The sequence below is a fragment of the Clupea harengus genome, chromosome 17 (genome assembly GCF_900700415.2).
Source record: "Clupea harengus chromosome 17, Ch_v2.0.2, whole genome shotgun sequence".
Classification (NCBI taxonomy): Eukaryota; Metazoa; Chordata; class Actinopteri; order Clupeiformes; family Clupeidae; genus Clupea; species Clupea harengus.
In genome coordinates this window covers 15,955,847-15,980,060 of record NC_045168.1, presented here as the reverse complement: position 1 = coordinate 15,980,060, position 24,214 = coordinate 15,955,847, and the positions used below count along the sequence as shown (strand labels likewise).

At 44.9% G+C, this 24,214-nt stretch overlaps 3 protein-coding genes across 4 annotated transcripts in view; 1 reads left to right on the top strand and 2 right to left on the bottom strand.

Moving 5' to 3' along the window:
* cbl (Cbl proto-oncogene, E3 ubiquitin protein ligase) overlaps window positions 1–10,280 on the bottom strand; it is a 42,507-nt gene extending 32,227 nt beyond the window's left edge. Inside the window, exons 1-2 of one of the 2 annotated variants that reach the window (XM_031583831.2) lie at window positions 9,480–10,280; window positions 4,521–4,768 (exon numbers count right to left, since the gene is read on the bottom strand). In XM_031583831.2, coding sequence (XP_031439691.1) covers window positions 4,521–4,768; window positions 9,480–9,626 — 395 coding nt within the window. In that variant the 5' untranslated portion in view covers window positions 9,627–10,280. The remainder of the gene's footprint in view (window positions 1–4,520; window positions 4,769–9,479) is intronic. The other variant, XM_031583832.2, reaches the window with a different exon arrangement.
* Window positions 10,281–10,407: 127 nt separating this feature from the next.
* On the top strand, window positions 10,408–14,875 carry ccdc153 (coiled-coil domain containing 153). The gene is made up of 6 exons (XM_031583837.1): window positions 10,408–11,033; window positions 11,216–11,281; window positions 11,511–11,630; window positions 13,237–13,329; window positions 13,543–13,673; window positions 14,250–14,875. Exons 1-6 carry the CDS (start codon window positions 10,979–10,981, stop codon window positions 14,376–14,378), a joined length of 594 nt encoding a protein of 197 aa, XP_031439697.1. The 5' UTR covers window positions 10,408–10,978; the 3' UTR covers window positions 14,379–14,875.
* Window positions 14,876–19,129: 4,254 nt separating this feature from the next.
* Window positions 19,130–24,214, bottom strand: part of grik4 (glutamate receptor, ionotropic, kainate 4) — a 341,378-nt gene continuing 336,293 nt past the window's right edge. The window contains exon 21 of the mRNA XM_031583842.1: window positions 19,130–21,913. Coding sequence (XP_031439702.1) covers window positions 21,527–21,913 — 387 coding nt within the window. The 3' untranslated portion in view covers window positions 19,130–21,526. The remainder of the gene's footprint in view (window positions 21,914–24,214) is intronic.

Here is a 24,214-nt window from a genome sequence, read left to right as displayed (position 1 = left end):
GTGTGTGTGTGTGTGTGTGTGTGTGTGTGTGTGTGTGTGTGTGTGTGTGTGTGTGTGTGTGTGTACAATAATGGTTGGTTTTGCAACTTGTTTTACTGGAAACACGGTGAACCCTCGCGTGGCATCATCCCCAGCTCCGACTACCAGGGTAAAAGGAACGGCAGCATTAAACAACCACATCCATGTGGAACTTATAGGCCACCCTTGCTTCTCTTGAACCACAGCAACAGCCATCAGGTCATGCCCCTCCCTCCCCCAAACCCAACCCACATCTTTCACGAGGAGGGCCATGATGTTTACGACAGACAGCTTTAGGTGAAAAGGCGAGCCGTTTCTTTCCATCCTCCTTCCTGTCCTCAGAGGCTTTGCATTTCTATAAGTGCTGCACAATGAATCTAAGTGCAATCGCAATGTCAGCTGTGCGATTACATGACCGCAAAAGGGTGCAATTTAATTACATAAAAACTGTACGTGTGTGTGTGTGTGTGTGTGTTTGTGTGTGTGTGTTTGTGTGTATGTGTGAGAACATGACAACCTATTTTCTGTTTGTGTGCAGTCTGCTCATTATCTAAGCCCATAAACATGCACATAAAGAAATGACCAATCAGTCCCTGTTTAGGCTGTGAAGTGTGCAGTGTATGGCCACATGACAGTATGGTGTGCAGACCAGCGGGCTTACTCAGATTTAACTCGGGGCAATCATCATCAAAGAAAGTCGGGGTTGAGAAAGGGCTTAGGATTGCCTAAATTGCTGTTAAACGGTACTACGACGTGATTAAGAACTCCGCTGACTTGATGTTTCTTAACTGGAGTTTGTGCACATTCGCATAGAAGGGGGGCGCGGTGTGTTCGTCAGCGCAGGACGAAGTTATGACCAACGGCTCGTGCACAGCTTTTATTCACCAGTTGAATGCACTATAATAATAATAATAATAATAATTCATGGCTATAAAGACTTTAAATCAACCTTAACACCATGGGGGCCAAACAGGCCAGGGAGACTTGGTGGAAGTGCATTGCCGTCAGAGTAAATTCATAATTTGATACAGTTTTCTTGCCGAAGTGTAGGCTATGTTGCCTATTTTGTCCATTTTTAATATGATTGAGATGCAACGACACGTACAATATTCTAGCTACATATGTGAAAACATTTAGGCTAATTTAATTATATTAAATGACTCACTGTTGATGAAGTAAGATCTACTCCCTAGGTTAAATGTATGAATGTAATGCTATGATCATTCAAAAACACTAATTTCAGCTGAAGTCAGGATTAAATAGAATACTTTTACATGGTAGGCTATGCATTCATAGTTGTCATTAATGCCGAGTATAGCTTAGGCGTGTTACCTACACTTATAATAGCCTATTCATATCTTCACAGCGAGCAGAAGAAGAAGAAAAAAGGCGGAACTGAAACCTGGTGGAGGGCCACCTCTTGCTACTTTTTCCACAGGCAAAAGGGAGAAGTCAGTTCTCACCCTTCATGTAAAGGGTAATATCATATCATGGGTTTGGATTACCCAGTTCAAAAACAGATGTGGTTCACATGCCTCTTATGTACAGTTGAAGGGGATACTATAGAGCTGCTCAAGCAAGTAGACTCATGATACTATTTGTTTATTATATCACACCGGCCACAATATTTGCAATATGACTTTCACCACATCGTGCTCCCCCAATTTCAATCTCTATTAGCATGTCAGGCTTTAGCCACTAGTGCTAAATTCCCTGCAGGGTAGACACATCTTAAGTCCGAATACGGGAACAACCTCCCAGATATGGATTATCTCTGGACACAATCGAAATTTGTCTTTCGTCAGAAAATCACTTTCCACTTCAATTTACTTCACTTCACTTAAGCTCGAGACTAAGGTTAATTCCCCGTCACGGAAAGCGTAAACTGCGCTGGGGCAGAGAGAGTGGTCGAGTCTCACGGTTATACTCATTTAGCTGTCAAAACAACTCTGACTGGTTTGGGCCTGTGAGAATCCGGAACAGGAAGCCTGCGCGTTAGCAGGAAGTGAGGCCCGTAACTGTGTCGACAAACTCTCGATGCCGGGATGCTTGCGATGGTAACTCGCACCTCCCGCCCACTCATGACCAAGTACCAAGTCTCATGAAGCAACAGTTTCTGCGAACTCCACAACGCGCTCATGTTTGACTGACATGACGAAAAATGCACCGACAGAAGACATTAAGCACACACACAAATCTAATTCACACAACACACACACCCGGCAACAAACACCACGGGCAGAAACAGGCACAAGGCAGTATGACTAACCAAATGTGATTTATATAGACTTGGGAATTTGAATATTTCTATTTAAATGTGTCATGGGCAAAGTGTCCACCACTTCCTCATTCGGCTGGCTATTTGCATCGAGAGCTAGTGAGAGACATACCCGACAGACAGGCCATCCTGAGAGCACAGCTGGTGCAGACATGATGTGTCGTGCTAATCTAATCTCCATGCGCTGGGCAGGAGCAGCAGCAGTGCTCAGTCCTTTAACACGGGTCAGCCACAACACATTTGCATCCTTATGGGAACAGGTAGCTGCTTATCGTCCCTCCCTAGGCTTCAGCGCGAACCACACCTGAACTTTACCTGAACTTTTAACTGGCACAAAATGCCAGACATAAACGGTCACATGTACCGACACCCAACTTGTGATATGACACATCACGGGTTGACAGTGCTGTTTCCATAGAGAGGAACACTTCTGCTTTCATCTACCACGCACAACCTGACAGAACAAATGATGTTTCTATACAGTAGATGCCCAAAGAAGCCACTATCTGTAACAACAATAGTTCTCTTAGTTTCATGGACTCCATCCGTACATCAGCGGTAAGCAACGCTCACCTCAGATATCAAAAATCCTAAATAATCAAGTGGTCCTTTTATACGATACCATGAACATAGAGGGGAACTTTTAATACCGTTATTGTAATATCTCAATTAGCTACATATTAATTGTGTAAGTTACCTTTGGATAAAATCACCTTCTAAACACATGAACTTCTAGTTCAGATGTCTGCAATAGAGTGAGACGGCGCCCGCCACAGAGGTGCCATGACGTTCCTCTCCGGTACAGTAACTAGGGCAGACTGGCGCTCGAGCAGACAGGTGCAGCCACAAGAGTCACATGGGCACCAACCGCTGGCTGCTCAGGCGCTCTTTCCTCCATGCCAGCTCAGGGCACAGCGCTTCACTGCGCCATCCTTCCTGAGATCAGAACAGCACGGGCGCGGGCAAGGGTGCGCTGAACAGGTGCTTTAAAGTGCAGGCAGGCAGGCTGAGCCACAATGCTAACAGGTAAGACCCCACACAGGTGCTGCCAGTTGAGCACAGGCAAGCAAAACAAACAGCACGGCACAGCTGTAAAACTCACCCCTGAGTCGCTTAAGACACACTAGCAACTACGCTGCAGTCCACAGCCACTCTCAAAAATGAGATCATATCCATCAGTATTTAGCAATTGCACTACTATCCAAAACTATTTCCCAGCTAAGCTAGTGCCAAAAGCTTTTTAGCCACTGTATCCACAAGTATTCAGCAGCTAAGCTTGTGTCCACAGCTATTCAGAAATGAAGTTGGGGTCCACAGCTATTTAGCAAGCAAGTTGGGGTCCACAGCTATTTAGCTTGTGTCTGTGGCTTTTTAGCAGCTAAGAAATTGAGGAACTGTGCTAGTGTCCACAGCTATTTGGCAACTTCTTTGAGGTGAGGTTCTGCTCTAGGTTTCTTCCTGTTTAAAGGGACTTGCCCCAGTCACCTTAGCGCTTGCTCTAGGGGTTCAGGCTCGAAGGTCTGTAAAGCCCGAGAGACAATTTCAATTGTTATATAAATAAAATTGAATTTAACTGAACTATGGTTGTGTTCAAATCAATTAAGGTTGGCCTTCAAAAGAGCATCTCACACAATTTTAGACTGAGCACAGTAACACAGCCCCCGTACATAATTACTTTAAATGAAAGTTGACAGACAAATGTAAAAGTGTCCATATAGGGGACTTAGCCTCCTTGAGAAGCCTGGTGCACAGCAAACCTTGCCACCAGTTGTGCATTGTGCCTAATGCGTTTGCCAAACCTGTGCCACCAGTTGAGCATTGTGCCTAATGCGTTTGCCAAACCTGTGCCACCAGTTGGGCATTGTGCCTAATGCGTTTGCCAAACCTGTGCCACCAGTTGTGCATTGTGCCTAATGCGTTTGCCAAACCTGTGCCACCAGTTGTGCATTGTGCCTAATGCGTTTGCCAAACCTGTCCTTGTGTGCCACCAGATGTGCATTGTGCCTAATGCGTTTGCCAAACCTGTGCCACCAGTTGTGCATTGTGCCTAATGCGTTTGCCAAACCTGTCCTTGTGTGCCACCAGATGTGCATTGTGCCTAATGCGTTTGCCAAACCTGTGCCACTAGTTGTGCATTGTGCCTAATGCGTTTGCCAAACCTGCCCCTTCTGTGCCACCAGATGTGCATTGTGCCTAATGCGTTTGTCAAAGGTCTTGGGCTCACCTGGGCTGCGAGTTCTCTTCGTACATGCGCTCTTTGCCTTCCTTGAAGAGGCTAATGGTCTGTTTGGTCTTCTTAGTTAGGTTCTCCATGAAGACACGGAAGTACTCGTTGTCTCCCAGCGTCTCCATCTTGCCCTCGTAGCGAGACAGGATCGTGCGGAGGTGCTGGTAGGTGTCCGGCAGCAGGTCCAAGATGTAGGGAGGGCTGTTCTTCAGCGCCAGCTTGGGGTTCTGACACAGACGAACCACCTGACAAAAGAGGCACACACACAGCCAACATATTGAGCATTATTTCAGTACTGCACAATGGACATTATGTGTTCATTTGAAAAGTCAACCTGAAGGAACTAAAGAATGGAGGAGATTTAACCAAACAGGGTGGGTTCTGACTGATTCTGCCTTTACTATTCCTGTGCTGGCTCCAAAAAGCACTTACTGTGCAAACTCTGGCTCCAATATGAACACATAGTAGCTCTTATTTTGACACATTTTGGCTTCATTTCTATACAACTGAAGAGCACTACACCATGCTTGTTAGGTGAAAATTCACCCTAGTTACCTCAGGACTCCGGAGCTGCATATAAGTATATTTATTAGACAAACAACAATTGCAATCGGGGACACTCCCAGCACAAGGCTGAAAGTGAAGCAATGATAAACACATCGCACAAGGTTTATATAGACAGAAGTTGAGCGTTCAGCAGGGATAATCACGTGGTGGATTTCTGACGTCCGAGGCAAGGGTGGAAGTTTTGCAAGGTCGGAAGAAGCACAGTTCGACCCTTCTTAGCACCTCTGGTCTAAACATGCTCTTCTACATATGCAGACTAATAATCTAAGTTACACGCACACAGAAAAGCCATGTTCCTGCTTTCATAAGAACATGATTCATACAAGGAATATATTAATACAAGGCAATTGATTCATATATTCTTAAGTCATTAACAGTGCTTGGAAATTATCTCCATCAATGCTGTCCATGGTTTTGCATTTCTATGCAGTACACCATGCTCTCCATGTTTTTTTAGTCTTTAGTGGCGATTCCGGTCACGTGTACATTTTCTGTGTCAGATGTAATGGCCTAGACTGTGACAGGGAATTGGCTTGATGTGACCATTTTCGGTCAGTGCTGACAACTTGGAAACTACATGACTGATTTTCAGAGCCTGCAACCTGACAAAACCATCCACCCATATGACTAATGTTCACTCTTGGCGGGTCATAATGAGGGAGAGTGATGCAGGCTGGGACAGTAATGGCGGCTGGTTGAGTGTGAGAAAAAAGTGTTGAGCTCTGTGGTTCTGCGTGTCTCGTTTTTATTTTAAGCTGCCCAAACGCAGCGGAAATGAGTCGTGAGCAGAATAGCCTCGTCCTGAAACAGACAGGGTACCTGGCACCACAGCAAACAACTCCACAAGTGTGCAAGCATGAAGATCGCTTTTAAACACACATTTTATTCACTCAATATTCAAATAAGCCTTCAATTTCTGATTAAAATGTTATGTTTGGTTGTATAGGTTATTTCACAAAACATTTAAAATGTTGACAGTAAGCACATCAGTTAAAAAATAAATTCAAGAAAAACAATAAAACAAAGAAATAATTAGCCTATCAGTAATTTCCCTTCATGCAGTTTGTTAGTTGTTTTATCAACCATACAGTATATGGCTGATAAATAATTGGCCTATCAATAATTTCCCTTCATGCCGTGTATTAGTGGTTTAATCCAACATATATGGCTGAGTATTGAGTACGCAATGATTTGATCTTTAGCCTGACTTGAGGAAGTCAGTTCATATTTCACTGCCCTTAAGAAAAAGTGCTGCAGTGGCTATTGTTTAGGATGCGACAAACCAGCACTGTTGTCTGCAGCTGCTGTGTGTGTGTGTGTGTACACGTCTCTCATTTCTGAGGAAAGTCCAGCAAATTTCTCTCTTCAATGGCCGTGCGTGTGTGTGTGAGTGAGTGTGTCTTCGGTTTAAAGGAAAGTAAAGATGGGACGAGGTCCATGACACACAAGCACCAGTCTCCTCCCTCAATGACCTCTCCTGTGTGTGTGTTTGCATTTGGCTGAGTGAAGAGGGGGTGTCATAATAAAGTCATATATATATATATATATATATATATTTATTTGTATGTACAGCCAACACCCTTCCACTCTCTTCCCAAAACAGCTCTCACATGCAGCCTGCCAAACTCATGATAAGAGACCAGCGCAGAGACGCTCAGGGAGTTATCAGTGTCCCTGCACACATGAGTGTGTGCGCACACAGTCACACATACACACTGCTCCTACCGCACAGAAACGCACAAACGCAGAGACAAACCAACGCGTGTGTTAAGCGTATATGTACAGGTATACACTCAGTCATGCCATTAGCCCACACGCAGACGCGCACACACACAGATACACACACACACACTCCTGCGCAGACCAAATCACCCTAACCCGCTCTCAAATAAAGAAAAGGTGAAGTGCACTACATTTAACATCTACCAGACCATACTGTTAAGTGACAAACCCAAACCCCTCCAACACAGGAAGCAACGGAACAAAACAGCAGTCTAACCTTGATAATAATTAAACTACCAGGAACAGGCACTGCAATTAACAACCACAACGACATGGGGAAGAAAAAAAAAAAAACAGAGTGAACTACAGACAGAGATGTTCTGTTTAAGATTGTCTGTGACTACAGACACAGCTGTTCTGTTTAAGATGGCCTGTGACTAGACAGATTTTCTGTTTAAGATGGCCTGTGACTACAGACATGTTCTGTATAAGATGGCCTGTGACTACAGACACAGCTGTTCTGTTTAAGATTGCCTGTGACTACAGACACAGCTGTTCTGCTTAAACCAGTCGGTTCTGATTCTCTCCTGAGGCGGGTCTGTGGTGGAGTCTGGTGCTTGCCAAAGGAGACCTGTGGACTGCCTCCGGCCAGCAGGGTTCAAACTCCTGCTGCGGTTCTTCATTCATCCAGCCTGTAATTTAACCCTGCTATTTAAAAGGTGGACTAAAAATGAGTGACATCTTAACCCTTTGCGCTGTCAAGATGCCACTGTTTACTCTAGAGAGAGAGAGAGAGAGTTTGGGGTGGGGTGGGGGAAGAAGCATAGCTGGAGATTTGACATTTTAGGTATTTTAGGAATCTCGAGGGGAAAACCTCTTCAGACTAGCTCACCAGAATTTCAAGACGCTGGGGGATACAGACTTGATGAAATAACGCAAGTCAAAAATGTGAGGCTACAAAAAGGTCATGGTTGAGAAAAAAAGATCAATCTACCATACTGGCCTGTTTTTCTTATGAGCAGCAATATTCAGACACTTTCTAATACTCTCACAAAACTCCAAGTGCAGTTAACATGCGTGTCTCTCTACGAGATGATAATTAGGCCCAGCTCTATAAAACATATGCAACATCTGTATTCCATGAGTGCTTTAATCTCTGTGCAGCAGCCAGAGCCTGACTCTGGGGATGCAGTGGGGACATCGGGGTCGGCTCAATCCTCTCCTCTCCTCTTCTGCACTGCAGAAGGCTTCAGATGCGATGAGCAGAGCCCCTCTCTTGTGCAAACTCTTGCAGCCACACACACACACCCACATGACTATGTGCAGACTAACACATCTAAGAGGTTGTGCGAAAAAAAGAGAAGCAGAACCAGCGTAGCAGCTACTTCTGCTTTATTTTGAGTACGCATTTCCTGAGTCCCTAACGCTGGGGGAAGCTCTGTAACAGAGGCTTGCTTAAGAACTGACCAAGCATCATCTTACAATGTAAAAGTGCCTTGTGAGGTTGAAAGTAAGCAGTATCAGTGAAAAAGCATAGGTCCTTAACGACTCAGCCATAGCTGCCTTCACTGTGTTGCAAGTTGTGTAGTGTGAATCTCACAGGAAGTGAGTTTGACCACATTTTCCCCCTGAATACTGCTTTGGGCTGAGGTTGACTTTATGTCAAACGGCCAGAACTAATCACAGGCCTTTAGTCCTCTGACAATACTTTAATGTCCAACCACAGCTTTCTCTGGTATATTAGTGGTGTATGATCACTTACACACTGACGTGGTAAGACCTTAATAAACAGGCAAACAAATGACCCTCCAACAAGCCACCTGTGATAACTTTCTTCCAGTGTCACATTAGTCCCACAAGTATTAAGTAGTCAGACACGTACAATAATTAATGATAAGGTCCACTATTTGATGGCAAGTTTAACGTTAACTGACTTGTAAGCACACATAACAGAAACAGTAACTAACAAATGGTTGGTCACTGGAGATGTATGCGCGTGCTTTTGGCATCGTTTGTTAACGTTACAGTGTGGTACAAATCCTTTTGTAAATTAATGTTAACTTGACGTTTCTTAAAGAGTGATTTTCTGATTATGAGTGGTCATAGTTTCCCATTTAACATTCTCTTGTTGTGGGTTTAACATTTTAATCTTCAAATCACGAGTGGGAGGCCTTGACCATTTAAATTCAATGTGCTTTTTTTCTTCAAGACAGCTAACGTCAGTTAGCTTGCTAGCGAGCTGGCTAATAAACCTGGCTAGTTTTGCTAGCTACGGACAAACAAAAGCCTCAGAACTACCAAGTGAATGAATATCGGCTCTAATGAGTTCCTTCATATTATAAGGATAAAGAGAGGCCACTGTCATCACAGTAGATATATCCCTGATGCTACATAATCATTACTTTTCCTATAAGCTAACGGGCTGAGCGTTGCCAGCTTGTCAGTTAACGTTACGTTACGAGCTAGCAATCCAGCTAATTTTCTCCATCCTGACATAATGCATCCCCTCAAATGCTCACAGCACAAGGCCATACGGCTAGGCTAGCTAGCAGGAATGTGAAAACTATGCTACTTAGCAAGCAAGCAAGCTAACTAGGTAACAGGACCAATTAAGTTGGCCTTCAGGTTACGTTACTTCTAAGTAGCTTATTGCTTCACGTAGTCTACCTTGTCCATTAGTTTCCAGCATTTCTCAACCGTTTTCTTGTCCACGGCCCCTGGTTGGTGATGGGAGTGGTGGAGGTGATGGTGGGGCTGGAAAGCGTCCTTCATCATGCCAATAAGTCCCCCTCCTTTCTTCAGATTTCCTGCCATATTACGGCTCCACAATAATGGGCCAGAGCGACTGCTGAGGCAGGGGGCCTCCCTCCTCCCGCAGTCAGAGCAACAGTTCCGCTCAACACCCCCCGGTGAGGACAGCGCCCGAATCAATGTCGAGCGAGGGTCCGTCGGGGGGAGAAAGGAGGTCTATAGAGGCAAGGCTCCCATTAAATCCCTGGGTTAGCCTGTAACGTTATTTAGTGGCCGGCCTGACACTGACGCCGCTTGTGGAATGCAAGCAGCCCACTCGAAGAAAATAAAACACAAGACACCCTCGGCGACCCGATATTTTCAACAATTTCTAGTTTTCCTGAGGGAAGTCAGTTTTCCAGCAAAAGCGGACGTCTTCACCCGACAGCCCTGTATTGGCTAATTATTTTCCTGCAGCTCTGGCTCCTCGTCTCGTCGTGTTCTTCGGACGGGAAGTTGTATGTAAGCCTGCGCGGCTGCAGAGCTATTGCAGGCGACCCAACAGCGAAGTGGAGTAAGAATAGCCACTGACGCTGGTAAACCAAAACTACTGTTTTCTCGCTGGACAAACAGAACACATTTGTTAACACAAGCAGAGGGGAAATAAGTAAATAAATAAATTAGGGGAAATAAACACCGCCTTCTATCTCCCCCTCCCGTGAACACGGCCCTTGCTCTTCCTGTTCATCCCCTTCCGTTGCTAAACCCGCCTAGCCCTGTCTCCGGTCAGAAACACCCACTCACAGCGCCCTCCTCCAACCACGCCCTCACGGCCCCTTCGGATGTGAGACCAGGGAATAAATGACAAGGACTGGTACTAAGGTGAGCGTGCAAAGTAGGCAGTGCAAACCATAATGCAAGACCGACTGCCATAAGAATCAAGCGCAACAATAAGATTTAATCTGCCTGGAAATGCAAAACCATAGAATTCGAAAATTGCTATATGTACGCCTATACTAATAGGCATACTGACAAAGGGCAGGCTATAGCATAGGGTAACCTACATAAGCCATTTTACATGTAAATAGATCTTAATGTATGTCTTTCTTGACCGTTCACTGCATTTTATGGCATTTTTTGCCCATTCTTTCACCACAGCAGAGACGTTCCATGTTTTATTATAGGGGAGTGCTAGGCTACTTTACACCACCCTATCCCATTCATTCAGAGCGTCTCTTGTCTCCATAACAACGTTCAGTGCTAGGCAATGATGCAAACCTTTAGCAAGACAACAGTGACATGGCGCTCTCCCATTGTAGTGTATAGCTTTTAGAGTCAGGCGAGAAAGCTTGCTCGAGGAGCGATTGGTTGCCTTCATACTAGTGGTAACCGAGTTGACTACTTCCTCTGTGCTGGACCTTCATTAGTTTACCAGTATGCCACCAAAAAAGAAGGGGAAAGAGAAGAAGAAAATGAAACAGAACGATGAAGGTTTATTTACATTTTATTATTATTATTATTATTTTACAATTAATGTTAGGCTACTTAAAATTACTTTACAAGCAGTACACATAGAACTAAATAATGAAAACAATTTCTGCTTGGTCTTGTAGGGCTAGTATTATTTCTCTTACAAGAACACTGTCTAAGTAAACTATAATGCATCTCTTTAGGTAATGAACACGAGGAGAAATACAGGCGGAGCCTTCTGGATGTGGCCATTCTTAAGGAACATCTTGGTAAGACATCCTCACTGCATGCCATTGTTCCTCTATTAGCTGTTCCTTAATGTTCTGGAGCCACCGTTTTCCATGTAATTAAATTGTTCTATCTTGTGATACTGAACTATTAACAACTTCCTCTGTGCACCAATCAGTAATAATCAGAATAAGTAGTAATAATTAGTAATAAGTAATAATTAACGCTCCCCCAGTGGTTATTGGTTCATTAATATTTGATATTGTGCAGCCCTGAGGACAGACGTGGCTCTACATGCAAAGGCCTCCAGGGAAGAGCTGAAGAAACAGCTGGGGGAGCTGGAGAGTGATCTCTCTCAGGAGAGAACCAACAAGAGGGATATCACAGCAGGTAAGAGTAAAGACAGGCACATATGAACATACACACACACACACACACACACACACACACACACACACACACACACACACAAACACACACACACATGCACGTATGAACACACACACACACGCACGCATGCAGCATGCACACACACAGCACTCTCGAGCACATGCACACACACACACACACACACACACACACACACACACACACACACACACACACACACACACACACACACACACACACACACACACACACATACACACACTTGCAGCACTCTCAAGCACATGCACACACAAACACACACACACATACACATACACACACTTGCAGCACTCTCGTAGCACATGCACACACAAACACACACACACACATACACACTTGCAGCACTCTCAAGCACATGCACACACAAACATACACACACATACACACACTTGCAGCACTCTCAACCACGCATGCCCACACAGGCACAGACATATCGAACGCTCATGCACATACACACACACACACACACACACACACACACACACACACACACTCTCTCTCAAAGAGACAAACACGCACACTCAGGCACGCACACATGCACACACACATACACATACAGACAGACAGATCGAACGCTCATGCACGCACACACACACATGCACTCTCAAAGAGACAAACACTCAAGCACACACACATGCATACACACACATACACATACAGGCCTGCACGTGCACACACATACTTACAACAGCAGTCTTACTAAAAGCTGGTCGTTATGAAAGGTTTGTTTTCTTGCATATTCAGTATCAACGCAGGTGAACTTTGAACCGTTTTCTTACATGTTCTGCTGTCACCATGTTGGAGAGATGCATGCATAAATACACACACACAGAGAGAGAGAGAGCGAGAGAGAGAGAGAGAGAGAGAGAGAGAGAGCTTAACAGCTTTGTTCACACAAATGTACACGAGCATAACCATCTTCTCTCCAGAGACACAGACATGCCCTGACACCAATGCAACATTAAAAGCTACACGACAAAACTCTCCAGAACGGAAAAAAAAACCTAAAACAAAACATAAAATCCTCAGCCTTGCTGGTGGCTTGGCATAATTAATGACACTTTTATGCATGAACCATTATGTCTCATAAATAAAACCTGCAGCAGTCAGGAGGGGCTGCCGTTGCCTATTTGCACACGCCAACATTTATAGTGTGAAGCAGAAGGGCCAAAGTGTGTTGACATATATCTGCAGAACACGTGATAGTGGTGCGTAAAAACAGGCATCAATCATTCAAATGCTTAGGCTAAGTTATTCCACAGTTTGCAGTCTGTCTCGTTCGGTTGTGATGGTGTGACAAGTATCCACTATGATGGAAACACCACCTTATGACACCTTATGAAACGCCACCCTATGATGGAAACACCACCTCCTTATACTCTCTGCAGTTGGTTCATGGTATCAGTGAGCTGGGTTTTATTTTACTATTACTCTTTTTTTCCAAGTCGAGGTTAAGATAATACATTTCCCTGAGGCGGTTTTCTAAATTATGATTTGAGGTTTGATATCATATCTCTGTATGGGGAATTGGTTTTTGAAATGAAGAGCTCCTTTTTATCGTTGTCAGATCTTAACCGGCGGCACAAGATAATGCAAACGGATATGGAGGCCAAAATTAGTCATCTGGAGATCAAGGTTATCACTCTTCAGCAGCAACTGGGTAAGATAAGCACCATACTATGCTATCTCATCTCCGTGTCAGTAACTGAGTACAGAACACTCCTGGCCCTGACATGGCCCTGATCTGGCCCTGACATGGCACGGATCTGGCAGAACTGAACCAGAACGAGACTTGATCTGGTTTAGAGTCATTGCACAAGAAGTGAGTAAGTGAGTGAGTAATATTTTCCATGTGTGTGTCTTCTGACTTTAGCGCAGTGTCAGGGGGAACTAAGAGACGAGAGGGAAGCTCACACACAGGACACGGAAGAAAAAGAAGCCATTATCAGTCGCCTGCAAAGCAAGTTGGACAACATGGAGTCTGAATATGAGAAGATCCTGCATGTAGGTGGTTCACTGTCAGAGCGGCTCTTCATCTGCCTTTGCAAATGTATGATAATCCATCCAAACTGCTGGTTCTCTTGTTGTTTCAGTGGCACATAAAGCCATCAAATTATGCATGCAAAACTCTGCACATTTCACCATTCACAACATACACACCACAAATACTTTGTATTGGCATGTAGCTCTCAATTCAGTTATTCAAAACATTATTTAAACCTAATATCCATTATATAAAGCAAACATATTAACCTCACACATGCCCTCATATGAAAAGCCAGAATTTTAATTCTATTTAATTCTATTCTAGAATTCTAATGAATGCAATTCTGTGAAAGTAGTACTCTGCAGGGAAGGCATGTGTTCAACCAAAAACCCTAAATATGAATGATTATAAATACAGTTAAGTCCTGAAATATGAATGATTATGAATACAGTTAGGTCCAGTAATATTAATGATTATAAATACAGGTGCAATCATGAACTATGTTTCTATAGCTATAGATGCGTGTATGGGGTTAAATAGGTGCCATTGTACTGTGGTCATGCTGTCCCATGCTGTCCTCCTCTCTGTCTCAGGGGAGCCTGGACAGTCTCCTGACGCACCTGACGGAGGCCCGGGGGACCTGGGAGGAGGAGAGTGCCCACATCCATCAAGACTTCAAGGACATCCTCAAGGACTTCGGGCTGAACGCACTTCAGATATGAGAATGCTAGATGTGATGGCCACAGTAATGTATTTGCAAATGCTTTTCTCCCATATATTCACATTGGCAGCAACATGGCAGCCGTGTGATATTACGACTGAAAGGGTGAACTATTTTTGACAGATATCACACAATAATAATAATATAATTTCATATAAATAATAAACGCATGTATTATTTTTGTGGAGAGATGTTTTGACTGTTTTAACACTGGTATTCAGATTTTAAAATCTGTTCCCTGTTAAGGAGATCTGGTTACTCACACACATACACACACGTTGTTTTCAATATATGAAACTGAGAGAAGAAGAACAACATCAAATTGTTCGAGCAACCACATATTATTACTCTCACAGTAGAAATGAAAACAAGGCGATAACATAGTCATGTTATATAAGCCTTATAAAAGCATGATTTGCTATTAATAAAATGTGATTTACTCTCCCTGTGTGAATTTTAAGCCCTGTTCCCATAGGGAATTCAGATGCACACTCTTACCCACCAAGTCAATAAAATTCATTTATTAATGTGTTTTTAATGTCTCCTCTCCCAGGTAATTAACTATTCATTATTGGGGTTTGAGTAATTTCCTACTTACGACCAATTAATATCAAGTCACACCCCCGTTTATCATGGGTGTCATTCATCTCTAAATCCTCTGGGTGTCACTGTTGTTCCACCGTTGTATCCTCTTCATGTTGTTTTACCCATTGGGGTTCTCAGTCTCCGCCTCTGTCCAGCACTGCTCTCTTTCAGTAATAAACAGGTAGTGGACAATTTACAGATGCAGTATGACCCCATTATTGAGGCCAGTTGATTCTCTCTGGTGCATGGCACTATCCGTCCAGCTCATTTGAAGGGGTTCACTCTTATTTGTAGAAACCACAATCCTCTTTGAATTCAAAGACTTTTGACCATGCATCAAGGTATCTGACTGTGAAAAGGAGTGGATCAACTGCACACACCTCCCCCCCCCGCCCCCCCCCCATCGCTAGGGGGAATGTTTCACTGTGGAGGCTTTTCTGTGGCCGTCTCTTGTGCTCAGTCAGGTTGCTGGGCGATCGAAGTCTGCCCATCTGAGTGTCATCGATCAGGGCAGGATGGCAAAGGAGAGCAGACAAACAGAGCAGATGGTGGTGCTTTGACACTGGCAACAATGCCAAGATGTCTCATCTGATAGACTCAAACTACAATGAGCAGAAACAACAATACCAAGATGTCTCATCTGATAGACTCAAACTACAATGAGCAGAAGATGCCAAGATGTCTCACCTGATAGACTCAAACTACAATGAGCAGAAACAACAATGCCAAGATGTCTCATCTGATAGACTCAAAATACAATGAGCAGAAACATGTCTCATCTGATAGACTTGAACTACAATGAGCATCTGATAGACTCAAACTACAATGAGCATAAGCCAAGATGTCTCATCTGATAGACTGGAACTACAATGAGCATAAACAACTCATCTGATAGACTCAAACCACAATGAGCAGAAACAACTCATCTGATAGACTCAAACTACAATGAGCAGAAAGAACAATGGACAACAGTTCCCTAGTCGATACCTGCATGAAGCAGAGCACAACAACAACACCCACACCAACACCAACACCACCAACACCACCAACACCACCAGCACCAACGCCAACACCACCAGCACCAATCAAAGAGAGCCTCACAAGGTACAGGTGCCAAAAAATCAATCTGGTTACTGCTGTACACAGACTACATGTCACACATGTGAAGCATCTTCATCAACACAATGTGTGTATTACTAGGGAGTCTGCTTGTTGTGGTACATATTAATGCAGGCATTTAGGGCAGTGAGTGCACTGGGGGGAGTTGGCATTTGTGATTCATTGCTAAGTAATTTGACAAGAGAGGCAGCTGGCAGTGTTGTCTGGTGCTATGACGAACCTGTCCATAACACAGCCAGTGCTACTTCAGAGCGCGCTTCAGCCTTTCCCAGGGGCTTTGCAGGGGATCTGACTGTGATTAAGCTTTAGATGTTTAAAATACAGAAAAACAAACCCTTTTTACAGCAATCTACTCATCCCATGCAGGCACATAACAGTCATTCAGGATATAATGTAGGAATATGTCTTTGAGACAACAACCACTGCAAGAAATAATGAAAAATAAAATCAGTATCAACAGGTGCCACCATGTCTTCTGCCAGTTTCTCCATCATCGCTGCTTACTCATACGTCAGTCAGAACTCCCAGGCTCTTTAAAATGTCCCTGAGTAACCTTTTATTGTGAGAAATGTTCCAGACGCACTTATCCAACCAATGAAACAGCACAGCACAGTGCAAGAAGCATGGGAACAAAATAAAAACCGTCCACCACTGACTTCAAAAGAAAGAACAGCACAAATCCTCTTTGGACAGATGAAGAGATTAGCACTGAACACACTGAAAACACTCTCCGCGAATTTTAGTTGAAATCAAAAAAAAAAGGAACATAGTCAAAATCTATTTAAAAAAACATTTGGATGACACCTGTGCTATGGGCATTTAAAAATCTATTTTTCAAAGGGAGGGTAGCACACAGGAAACAGGCAAAACAGAGAGCAAGTACACCTTCATAAGACCATGTCAAAAACTGCTGTGTCCTTCGATTGCACACTGACATTAAGCAGATCTTAGTTGGGATTTAAGATAACTATCTATTCGTTTCTCTATTAAAAGGCAGGTGAATAAAGATGTACTATTTGTGAGTTTCAGCTACTCAATGAACATCACCAGCACCAGAATCTAAGCCCAGAAACACACTGGGCCCCCTCCGCAGCTTTCAGTACCGGCTGCTCATATCCACACTGCTTCTCCCCCGACTGAGGCTAATGCACTGATCATCCTTTGCATCTCTTCAGGTTGCATCTGTCAGCGTCTCCATGCCAGTGAACACGTGGACGAGGCAGAGAGGCAATGACTCCATGGCTTCAGCTGCTTACTGAACAGAATCAAAACCAGAACCAAACTGGAATTCCTCCACGGCATCCAGCATCAGCTGCTGCCACCGCACCCCGTCTCCCCTGACTGAGACTAATGCGTCTGCACACGCTGCAGAAACAGCCCGTCTCGGATGGAGCAGCCCGTCTCAGGTGGAGCAGCCCCAGGGGGTGGAGCAGCCCGTCTCAGGTGGAGCAGCCCGTCTCGGATGGAGCAACCCCAGAGGGTGGAGCAGCCCCAGCGGGACATTAGAATTTGATTAAGAACATGCCATGTTGCTCAGTGGTCTTGACAGTGAGTTACTGGAGAAAACGGCTGAGTCATTCCATCTTTTTTTACCTCAGCGCTGACAGCGATATTGTTTTGTTTATTTCCCCACAATGAATGCAAAGAAGTGAACAACTGCTTTAGATGTCAACAAACAACACAGGATCTTAAATAATCTATCTGACATGAAATTGAAATGACAAGGTGAGAAAAGTAAAAACACATCAACACTACCAGCCCAGTCCTGCCAGGCTTTGACAGTGCCTGTGTAGCCTATTTGCATTATATTCATTTCCCATTCAGCCCGGTTCTTCAAGAGTAACTCATTTCAAATGCAGTCGATTAAGCCTTGCTTGGAGAGAACTGCCACTGTACTAGGGCTACAGTATTGAGTCTTAAGCAGTGCGGTCATCTGCTCAACACCTCTGACCAGAGCTCACAGAAACTACTTCAGACTGACTCACAGGTCACCTCATTTAGCTACTGCTTAATAAACCCAATGTTTTAAGGTAGTCGCTTTTACTTCACACTACTTCGTGTGTATGTGACTGTGTGTGTGTGTGTGTGTGCACGCGCCCGCAAGAGGTATGTGTATGAGTGAGAGAATGTATGTGTATATATGTGTGCCAATTCCACCGAAAGTATGTCGTTTTCAGCGTTTTAACAGTTCTTGTTTCTAAAGAAAAAAATCCCTATGGAAAAATGAATGGGATTTTGCTAAATCTGTGAAGATAAGGTGTGAGTGAAACAGCGTATGTTGTAGTTAGTAGTCAGTAGACAGTCTTTTGAAAAAAAACGGTCTTGTCTCGTAAAAATAAAGATGTTCCCAAAAAGATGCAACCAAAACGCAAAACCAAAAAGCAGAAAATGGATGGACTACATCGTGTTGGGACTCTAGAGTGGTATTCATGGTTACAGGCAACTCTGAACAGTGTGTGAGAGTGACCGTCATCATTTTGTATGCGGCTTGTGAAATTTGTGACGCATACGCTAAGTGACTTGCCTTGTAGTCTGTTATTTTTTGCTGGTAGCAGAGGGATAACAACAGACATATTTGAGAGATACAATTGGTCTACACAGAGATGACACACACATGCATTTTAATGAACAGAATGGAAGGTGGCGTTATTTAACTGCTACGGGTGTTATCTTGTCGACTTTCCAAAACCCCATTCATTCTCTCATAGGGATTTTCTTTTCAAAACCGGAACTTCCTAAAATGCTAATCGCCCACATATAAACTAACAACGGTCACTCCCACACTCTATTGTTGTGGTGTGTTTGTGCATGTGAATCTATGTTCACAATTTTATTTTGTCACACATAGAGACACACACACACACACGCACAGACAGACAGAAACACACACGCACACACACACACACACACAAACACAGACAGACAGAAACACACACACACACACACACACACACACACACACACACACACACACACACACACACACACACACACACACACACACAGAGACAAACAGTAGTCAAGCATAGAATCAAGTATAGTCAGGTAGAACAAAGCACACTATCATTTATTTACTGTAACTCACATCATTTGGAAATAGAATACTGAAGTCCTCTGGGTCCAGAAATAAAAGAAATCACACAGAATCTTTGAAAAATTAACACTTGAAGAGAAAGACAAATATTTTCAATTTGAGCTGACTATGTCTGACAACTGAGGAAAGTGAGAGGAAAAGATGACATTGTGTCTCCAGGTAGGATTGTTTTGGTGGATGAGCTACCTGTCCATGCATCTTCCCTTGTCTCCACCGCGGGCCCAACACCTGTGTAACGCGGGGCCAACACCTGTGTAACAAGGGCCCAACACCTGTGTAACGCGGGCCGAAAACCTGTGTAACGCGGGCCGAACACCTGTGTAATGCGGGTGTCAGTGGGAGGAATACTGTAAGGCGTTAAGAAAATAAATAACCTCCACAAGGCCTGGGCGGGGACCTAGAGAGCGCGCACACCCAGCAGAGATGGAACTGGGGCTGATAGATGGTGCCTCTCAACAGAAACTTGGCTTTGAACACAGATGGGGGAAAATATATGTAAAGAGGACACACACACACACACACACACACACACACACACACACACACACACACAGAAGAAAAGTTCTAGAGGGAAAAAGAAAAACCCTAAAAGTGGTTCACTAATCTCTCTCAAGAAACACCCTTCCCTTTCTGTACTTGTGTGTGTTGCCTATGAAAAGATGTATTACATGTACAGACTAAGGGCTCTAAACTGGGAGTGAACTTAAGAGCCTCTTACCTATCTTACCTCTCACTTATCAGCCCTACACCTCAATGAACGTAAACATCTCATCTCAGCTTAAGAGCCTCTTACCTGTATCAGCCCTACACCTCAATGAACGTAAACATCTCATCTCAGCTTAGCTTAAGGACTTTAGCCTCGCCATTCAACACCAGAGCAGATCTCATCTCCTCAGCTTAAGGACTTCAGCCTCGCCATTCAACACCACAGCAGATCATCCTCTCCGGTGAGCAGAGGGGTCGACCTAGGATGAATCATCCAGTGTTTCTTCCTTGTTCCCAGATAGCCTTGGGCAGTCATCCCGTGCCACTCACCGATTACCTTCATCTATGAGACTCCCTTAGAAGAGGAAGGTGGAGGATGAAGAACTGCTGGTCTGGCGACTGCAGGCTTAAAAGAGTTGAGTGTACAGAGCTGGGGTAATGGCCATGAGCGATACTGAAATAGGGAGCGTTATTCATGACATGGGAGCTACTGTGCCGCTTTGTGCAAAGACACGTGTGTCTGGCTTCTACAGGGGTGAATCTACGGCAAGGCCCGGTGAGAGGAACGAGAGGAATTTGGCACGTCTGAGAAAGAGGAACAACGGCAGTGTTGTTCTTTCATCGCGACCGGACTAGAATGTTGCAGGGCAAAACTTAGAAAAATGGCAAAACGTTTTAAAACCATTTTTGCAAATAATCCGTTCAACACCATCTTAGACCTTCTGACATGCATCAACAACCTTCAGAATATCTCTAAAACATTTTCATGAAGAATATCACAATTGTCATTTAAAAAAAAACAAGTCTGTGTGTCTTTGTCTTTGTGTTTTCTTTGTCGTTCTCTTGGCAAGTCCATAAAATCTCAGCCTTCTTTAAAAAATAGATGAGCATTTCTGAAGATGGCACTGGACTAGAAGTCTTTACAGCTTAGTGTGTGCAGCATGGCGAACTGAACACAATGTCTCGAGCAGAGACTCAGACCTCAGTCCTGCACGACCAAAAAAAACCCAAAATAAAACAAAAAGACAAAACTCCAATATAAATCTCTCAATCAAAGTGGGGATATAATAAGAACAATAGTCAGGTTGTAATCACAAAAAGAGGAAAAATAATTTAAAAATAAATCAATGACACAATCAAAAACAAATTTACTGCATAGTACAATGCCTTCCAGAGTGCGCCGGTCTCTGAGTCTGTGGCAGAGGGGGAGCGTGTCCGGGGGGGGAGCGTGTCTGGGGGGGAACGTGTCCGGGGGGGGCCTCCCCTCCTCTCTCCGCTCACACATCCCACCCGCAGGCTCCGTGCTGCGCTCTCATTCAGATAGCCCACGCAGGAGTGCCGTAGCAAAACGAATAAATCCAAAGGACGCCTGCACTCCTGGGGTCCGACAGCGCTGCGCTGCGCTGCGCTCAGATAACGGCGGAGCCGCCAGGAGGTCCAGTCCCTCCAGCTTCAAACAGCCAGCACTGTAGCAACGATAACAACAACAAAATAACGCTCCACTCCACGGCTCCATGTTGAGTTCAGTTTCCAGTTGGGGCAGAGCTTATAAACATGTTTGTGTGCGTTTGTGTGTTAGTGAGTGAGTGAGTGACTGTGTGTGTGTGTTTGAGTGAACATGTATCTGTGTGTGACAGTGTGTGTTGTTATTCAGGTTCACTGCTGTTGGTGGTCTTCTCCCACTCTAAGCTCTCCTCGCTGTGTGTGGGGGACACGCCTGGGCCAGGGGGGGGTCTGACGCGGAGCCCCTGGAACCTCCTGCACTCTGGGCAGATACGGATGTGGCTGCACCCCCTGGCCACCAGGGCGGCCTCCTGCGCCAGTCTGTGTGAGAGGGGCTCCGGCAGCCCTGTGCCCGCGCACAGCTTGCCGTTGCTCAGGCTGGCGGCTGCCGCCCGTGCCCGCCGCTCGTCCAGGGGCAAAGGTCGCGGCCTCAGCATGCTGGAGCCACGGCGACGACGGAGCTGCTGTAGGCTGTCTCGGCACATGACGATGCCCTGGAGCTCCCGCAGCATCTCCTCACACATAGACAGCTGCAGAGACAGAGACAGGGAGAGAGAGAGACAGGGAGAGAGCGAGAGAGAGAGAGACAGGGAGAGAGAGACAGGGAGAGAGATAGAGAGAGGGAGTGAGAGAGAGAGAGAGGGGGGGAGAGAGAGAGAAACAGGGAGAGAGACAGGGAGAGAGAGGGAGAGAGAGAGGGGGGAGAGAGAGAAGGAGAGAGAGAAAGAGAGAGAGAGAGGGAGTGAGAGAGAGAGGGAGGGAGAGAGACAGAGAGAGAGAGAGAGAGGGGGGGGGTGAGAGACAGGGAGAGAGAGAGAGAGAGAGGGGGACAAAGAGAGAGAGAGAGGGAGAGAGAGATAGGGAGAGAGAGAGGGGGGAGAGAGAGAGAGAGAGAGAGAGAGAAAAGGGAGGGAGAGAGAGAGGAAGAGAGGGGGAGAAAGAGAGAGACAAAGGGAGGGGGAGAAAGAGAGTAGGGAGGAGAGAGAGAAATAGAGACAGACAAAGGGATGGAGAGAGAGAGGGAGAGAAAGAGAGAGACAAAGGGAGAGAGGAAAGAGAAGGGGATAGAGGGAGAGAAACACAGAGAGAGAGGGGGGAGACGGAAAGGGAGCAAGTGAGTGCAAGAAAGGGAGGGAGGAGAGATTGAAAGAGAGGAGATAGAGGGATAGAGAGACAAATACAAAGGACAGACAAGAGGAAGTAAGAAAGAAATAAAGAGGGCAGAGGGACAGAAAGAGAGATTGAGAGAGAGAGAGAGAGAAGAAAAAGGCCAGGAGTCTCACTGATACACTGCAAAATCCATACTGCCTGCACTACTTGTCCAGTCCTAACCATATGAAGACTAAAGACTAATGTCACAGTTATGTCTGTCATGCCTACTGACACTCAGCTTTAGGCTTCTAGAAGCTTCTCAGTGGAAAACTGGAAAACGGTTTATAGTGCAGTACAACATTACAAACGGTATTCAAAACCACTGCAGTTAAATCAGAATAAGTAAACACCATACCATCAGAGTTATACATTAATTATTTAACTGGGGTTAAGAGGTCAAACCGGAGACATATTTCTGTTTTTCCTGTTTTTCTTGAGTAAGACAGTAGGACGATGGATTCAAACGACACTAGAGAGAAAGCAAGAGGAAAACTAAGGCTCTAAAATCCCCCTAAGATATTCTCTTCAGAATAATAGCAAGTTGTTAAGAACAAGTGAATGATTAATTATTCCTGAAACACTGAACATTTAACATGTATTCATGTATGCTTTTAAAGATGTTTTGGAAATCTGAAAAGTAAAAATCACACAAGTTGTATCGTAATATCAGAATGACCCAGGCCTACAAATCTTGTTTGATAGTAATTAAAGTCCAGCTTGAAACGTGATCCACAGGTGCTCCTGCACCTCCTCCTCGCCTCCTCTTTACGCCCCCAAACCATCAGTGCTGCCTGGTGACCGGGCTCCGTGTGAGGGTTCATTACAACATAACGACCAATCGAACGACGGCAACACTGGCAACCGTCCAGGGAACAGGATTTCAACTCTTCGTCTATCTCTGTCTCTCTGTGGCATTAGCCTACAGTGACTCGGAGAATAGCTGTACTGTGACGTTTCAACACTTTGTCTATCTCTGTCTCTCTGTGGCATTACCCTACAGTGACTCGAAGAATAGCTGTACTGTGACGTTTCATCTCTTCGTCTATCTCTGTCTCTCTGTGGCATTACCCTACAGTGACTCGGAGAATAGCTGTACTGTGACGTTTCAACTCTTCGTCTATCTCTGTCTCTCTGTGGCATTACCCTACAGTGACTCGGAGAAAAGCTGTACTGTGATTACCCTACAGTGACTCGGAGAAAAGCTGTACTGTGATTACCCTACAGTGACTCGGAGAATAGCTGTACTGTGATTACCCTACAGTGACTCGGAGAATAGCTGTACTGTGATTACCCTACAGTGACTCGGAGAATAGCTGTACTGTGATTACCCTACAGTGACTCGGAGAATAGATATACTGTGACGCATCCCTGCACGCCCATCCCCTGTACTGTGCCGGTGGCGGAACAGTGATATGATTGGTATGCACTGTGCTGCTCTGCTCTGCTCTTTGTGTGTGTGTGTGTATGTGTGTGTGTGTGTGTGTGTGTGTGTGTGTGTGTGTGTGTGTCTCTGCGGACCAGAGTGTGAATTGGCGGGGCTTCACTGCGGCAGGGGAAATCAAAGTGACAGCACGAACCCTGGCGAGTCAGAGAGGGAGCGTGAGCGCGAGTACAAAGAGCACGCCACTAATCACACATCATAAGCAAGAGCCATTAGGGCTGCGGCAGGGAGCTTCTCT

Coding starts and splice junctions, on each gene's coding strand:
- ccdc153 (XM_031583837.1), top strand. CDS start 10,979: ATGCCACCAAAAAAGAAGGGGAAAGAGAAGAAGAAAATGAAACAGAAC. Junction 11,282..11,510: donor CATTCTTAAGGAACATCTTG/GTAAGACATCCT, acceptor GATATTGTGCAG/CCCTGAGGACAGACGTGGCT. Junction 13,674..14,249: donor AATATGAGAAGATCCTGCAT/GTAGGTGGTTCA, acceptor TCTCTGTCTCAG/GGGAGCCTGGACAGTCTCCT.